This window comes from Morone saxatilis, unplaced genomic scaffold (assembly GCF_004916995.1).
Source record: "Morone saxatilis isolate NCDOM2014 unplaced genomic scaffold, NCSU_SB_2.0 Contig2, whole genome shotgun sequence".
NCBI classification, from domain to species: Eukaryota; Metazoa; Chordata; class Actinopteri; family Moronidae; genus Morone; species Morone saxatilis.
Genome location: NW_023339762.1, coordinates 8,736,471 through 8,742,470, shown reverse-complemented (window position 1 = coordinate 8,742,470; position 6,000 = coordinate 8,736,471). Strand labels below are relative to the sequence as shown.

At 38.6% G+C, this 6,000-nt stretch overlaps 1 protein-coding gene across 1 annotated transcript in view; it reads left to right on the top strand.

Annotated features, from left to right (window-relative positions):
* Positions 1–6,000, top strand: part of map1ab (microtubule-associated protein 1Ab) — a 77,805-nt gene that overhangs the window by 7,555 nt on the left and 64,250 nt on the right. The window contains exon 2 of the mRNA XM_035664799.1: positions 1,757–1,858. Coding sequence (XP_035520692.1) covers positions 1,757–1,858 — 102 coding nt within the window. The remainder of the gene's footprint in view (positions 1–1,756; positions 1,859–6,000) is intronic.

The window sequence follows — 6,000 nt, the reverse complement described above, 5'->3', positions numbered from 1 at the left end:
GAGCTCTTCAAGATAAAGAAGCCTGACCATGAAGAGCTTTATAGTGAGGAGGAGAATTTTAAATTTCTATCTAAATTTTAACAGGGAGCCAATGCAGAAATGCTAGGAACAGGAGAGATGATCTCTTTTCCTAGTTCCTGTCAGTACTCTGCTGCAGCGTTTTGAATTAATTGGAGCTTTTAATGGACTTATTAGGCAACCTGATAAACAAAGAGTGCAGTAATCCAGCCTTAATAGTTAATTATATAAATAAATAGCATTGCCAATACAGAAACCTTTGAAACTCCATGAATTTAACTGTGAGATTATTGAAGATCACTCGTTAACCATTGAACAAACGTGAACATCTGATAAATTAAGACTAAACCAGCTTTTTAGTGCGGTCCTTTAATGCAATGTTGCTCAAGTCTCTGTAAAAGAATCATTATGGTCAATGGTGTCAAATGCAGCATAAGATCTACATAATACAAGTACAGAGACAAACCATGTCAGAGGAAATCAAAAGGTCTTACTAACTTTAACCAGAGCTGGTCTCTGTGCTGTGATGAGCTCTAAATCCTGGGGACTGAAAATCCTCAAAAGAATTATGCCTATGTTTTAAAAAGTCACACAAAACTGTTTTTTGGCGACTATTTTTCTAGAATGCTTAGAGAGAAGGAGGTTAAAATCTGTCTGATAGTTGGCTAAAACCCCTGGTCGGAGTGGCTTTTTAAAGAAGGGTTTAATTACAGCTACTTTAAAGACGGGTTACATATCCCTGATAATAAAAGAAAGATTGATCATATCCAGTAAAGAAGTGCCAATTAAGGGTACAGACTTCTATTAAGCAGCTCCCTTAGTTGGATTGGATCTAACAGACAGTTGATGCTTCGATGAAGAAATTATGAAGTTATACTGTGAATCGATAGCCGAAAAACAGTTCTAGAATATATAGTCTGAGTGGCATTAGTTAAAATTTCTGATCTTGGAGGCTGCAATACTTATTAAGGGTATTTGGTGACTAATTTCTCTCTAATTAATAATTTTATATAAAAGAAGTGCGATAGAAGCATGCTACTTAATTTTATGGGATACATGGCTCAATAGAGCTGTGACTCTGTCAGCATGGCTACAGTGCTAAGAGGAACCTAGGGTGTGTTCTTATTTCTTCTATTAGTGGCTGGAGTAATGGTCCTCTGGCATTCGAATTCTTAAATTTGCCAAATCAAGCGACACCCTAGTAATTTCGAAGCGCGCCATTTCATAACAGTGACTCAGCAAAATAAATGTTTTCATCAAATGCAAAGCATACAGTAACTATACAATGAAAAATTAATGGTGTAAGAATGTACAAGTTACACACTGCATGTTAAATATTTAACAGATAAATATGGCCACAGTAAGACTATTGTTTTTAAAACTGTGGTAGTATAGGGGAATTGTTGTATGACAAAGTACAACTATTAGTGAGTAGTGATACCATATGATATCAGTGTCTTTTGAGGTTAGTAATACAGATGTGAGAAATGCATGTTTATCAGTATCAGGACATTTTACATGCTTGAAGGCTTTTTGCACATCAACCTTCTCTTCAACTGAAACAGCAACATCTGGTAAAAGCAGAAAAACGAACAAACAGAGCAAGGAACATCTCTCACCTGCATGCTAAATGTCTGTTTGTGCCTCAGGTTCATCAGATACCTCAATTTCACTAATGTCTGTCCTTCCCTGCTTCATGTTGTTATCCTCAAGCAATTATTCTTTTTCTTCCTGGCAGGAATTCGATCCTGGGACGTCGACCTCAAGTGCTGCGACCTTGACCAGCAGCTGCAGCTGTTTATAACTCGTCACTCCGCCCACTTCTCCTCCGAGGTCAGAGGTCAGTGTGATATGGCGCTCTTTGAGCCGATGGACCAGTGATGAGTACATATAGGGTTGCTTTTTCTGAGAAAATATTCAATACATTGTAGAGTCTTTATGGAACCGATTTTCACTAAACAACCACTTGGAAAGCTTCATTCAGCCAGAATTTAATGTAAATCTACATTTGTCTCATTAGCTGAAATATGAAATAAAGAGACGGCAACACATTATTGTTCTTTTCTCTTACCTGAGACGTTGTAGATGTGCCTATTCTGATCAAGTGAAGATTCTGGTGGGTATATGTGCTCCTCCTGTTACAAGAAGGAATGAATTGCAACTGACAAAGCTGGTATTGCTTTCCACTAAATACTAATACTTTAGGACAGTGTTTCCCCACTAGGGGTTGCCAAAGCTTCACATGGGGTCGTGTTGCCTTCTTGATTGTAAGAAAACTATAACTAAAATATAAACAGCAGGCCCATATTTCAGCATTTGGTTAATTTTTGTGAAGACAAGTAAATGGAAATTGTTGTTCTAAAAGTTTAGATTATTATTTAAGATGAACACACAGAGCCTTCTCTCTCTGATAAACAGCCTCGAATTTCAGAGTTGTCAAAGAGTTAGGTGCTGCCATTTTTGGAGGTGCCTATGCACCAACAAATTCCTAATTCAGAGCCCCAAAAACCTGAAGATATGCTAGATATACTGATATCATATTAATACTGATGTATCAATATAATACCAATATGGGGACATGAGAATAGATATCATCTATATTGTCCCACGTGTTGATTTACAGTTTAGTGATCAGTTTCTGAACTTATTCTGTCTCTACCAGCTTGACCATTATATTCACTTAATTAATCTCTTTATTTTTACACTGGAATTGCATTTATAGTAACTGACTAAAATTAATTTGTTGATTAAATATTGGCTCATTGCAGGTTGGGCTGCTTATAAAAAGCTTACTAATGCTTGAAATTTGTTTGTAATGATTGAAAATATAAAATCAAATGTCATATATTTCTCATTTACAATGAGCATATTTATGGCTGTCAGAAGCATGTGACTTGTTCATTATGGCGCTTTTTAAATTGCAATAAAAGACACAACCATGGATCTAATAAACCAAGAGGATAAACTCATTTATTTTTTAATAATTCATCACACCAACTCATTATATTATTGCAGGATGATTGACGGTAGTGAATTTAGTGGACATTTAATCCATCTGCATTGCATCAAAGCTGAACCGTGTGTATAATCACCATGGTGACTGTTCAAGGAGCTGTGGATCTGCAGCGTTAGCCCTGTGTGTGTGTGTGTGTGTGGGCCTCTTGTGTCTATGTGATTTGATGATTTAGGGCTCAGAGCCCAGGTTGAAAGTACAACAGATGCTGAATGGGGAATTATTTCAATCATCTGCCAGGTAAGGGCCTGATGGGATCAAACACACACACACACACACATACAAGGAAACAGACAATGACAGGATAGAATATTACTGCACTGGTGGCAAGTGCTAAGTAGCTGCAGCAGTCGGCTGAAAATGACACAGCATTTTTTCAACACAATTGTTAAACGAAGCAAATACCTTCAGAGGAAAGAGGAATTCCTGTGAAACTGTAAATATTATTAGTATCAGTATTTGTCCATCTGTCATCCAGTCTGTTCTTCAGGCTCACCTTTATAAAGAAACACTCCTCCACTCATGTGAGTGTGAGTGAGTCACCTTCATTTGTAAACTGCTATTTATTGATACAGCTGCTGATAAAACATACACATATTTTAGAGATGAATTTCTTTAGATCTGCTCCATCTGTAACATTTTTACTATGAACACAAGATGATGGAAACAAATCTTTTTACCTAAGGGGACACTAACATGTTTTGACAGTTCATTATTTTGACATTTAACGGATCTCGGTTGACTGTATTCATATTGTTTGGGGAGAAGCTGTATTGATTTCTAAATGGTGCATTGGATTTCTAAGGCCTTGCCCTGTAACGTAAAATAACATGATTGCATAGCTGTCAGATAGGACGCCCTGCAAGTGTCATTGTTTCAGTGTCCAATGACCTTAAGCATCCTCCCTGAAGACATGATGCTGAATCCCTGCAGGTCTGGTTCATGCTGGTGGTTCTGTTGTGGATGGCAGTCAGAAATGTGTTGTGTTTCGTTTGGAGATAAACAATATTGCGCAAAAAGGAACATGTATGCAGTTTTCTCACTGCCCTTTATAGTGCAGACTTTTTCAGTTTTGTCATATCCCATTTACTGCTGTGGTAACTGTATATCCCATTTGTCAGCCAGAGTGATGTTACACAGCAATTCCATCTTAAGATATCCCAAATCACAAAATATTTGCCACCATAAGCTACTGGTCACTAAGAAAACCTCTGCATGCATTGGATTAAGCAGTGGTGCACTTTAATGCTCATTCAACTTTGAATTTGTTTTTTTTACTTTTTGTGGGTCCTTCTGCATTTAATCAATAGGACAGCTCAAAATAGACATAGCAAAGGGCCATTTGTCGGACTTAAAACTGACGGCTGCTGCAGCAAGACCTCGGCCTTGGTACATTTCATGGTAAAGTTTTCATTTGTAAGAGGAAAAATGTAATTTCTTCTTTCAAAAGTTACATAGTGTTTCACATTGTGCTGGAGCATCGTATATTAGTATTCAACATGTGCATGCATAGATACAGTACATGGTGTTGAAAAGTAACAGTGTGCTTTCCCAAACTGGTCGGGAGAAGATTGAAAATGCCTCATCCCTTTTTAAGACTGCGAGGCAGCTGAGGGTGGAGGATCGAGCCTGGAGGCTGGGAGTATTGATTACACCCCACTTTTTTTTTACAGCATGCAAGGCAGATCAATAGCACTTCAATGGAGAGCAATCCAATGGCTGCGGTGCAGAAATAGATAAGGGGATCACATTGCTTTGGGTTAGCGGAAAAATTTCCATTGTGGGAAACCGGCAGCAACAGTCCTACCTATCCACTTAACTGATTTTGAAAATGAGGTGATAAGGTGAGGGAGGGCTGATCGGTTCACTGATAAAGTCTGGGTGAATGGAGTGTATTGATTATGCTTTCTCTCTCAACTAGCTGAGGTGCTCTTGGGCACCCAATTTAGGTTTTAGTAATGGAATGATACTGGGCTCCTGTTGTATGACTGTGAGTCAGGGTGTCGTGTGCTCAGCAAAACTTTTTTCATATAATAAATATTCTCAGTATCGTGATAATACAGCTACAGTTGAGTTATAGCTGATATCTCCAATTCAGCTTTATTGACTTACAAACATTTAATTAACATTTGAAAGAACATCCCAATTTTAATTTTCAAATATATTCATTTTGATGAAGGAAATAATCTTTTACTTTTGCCAGTATGCTAATAATAGAGATATTTGGTCTGATATTTAGAAGAAGAAGAAAAAGATATACTTTATTGATCCCCTAGGGGGACTTTAGTACACACACACACTTCATGCACTTGTGGACATGCAAAGGGGAGAGATGTGAGTGAATGCTGTGCAACTACCAGCGCCTAGGAGCAGTTTCGGGGGGGTATTTTTTAGTTGCCTTGATCAAGGGCACCCGGCAGGCACAGGGAGGGAAACTGGACCCTCCACTACCGTCCACATCCAATATTTTGTGGCGTGGACTTGAACCGGCGACCCTCTTTTGCAACCAAGTCCCTACACACTGAGCTCCTGCCGCCCCAAGCTGCCAATAGTGGATATTATGTTGATGTTTGTGGATGTGTGTTTTTTAAATTTATAATTTTATTCCAGGGCTGGCTGCCGTCAAAACCACTTTTTAGCTGCATCATGATAGCAACTACTGAACAAACTGAGGACTAGTGTTGGGTTTAGTCGTCACTTTAAAATGGTGCAGGGTGGGGCGCCCAGGTAACTCACATGGTAGAGCATGCGTACCATGTATAGCAGTAGTCTTTACTGCGGTGGCCGGGGTTCGATTAAAGGGCCCATGTCATCTTCTCTCTCTCCCTCCCCTGCCTTTACTGTCTCTCTGCAGCAGTCACTACCCAATAAAGAAGGAAAACGGAAAAAGAATATCTACAGTAAATAAATACAGTGGCTGCAGGATTCTTAAAATGCTGCCAAATTACTTGAATGAAATTTGCTCTCTG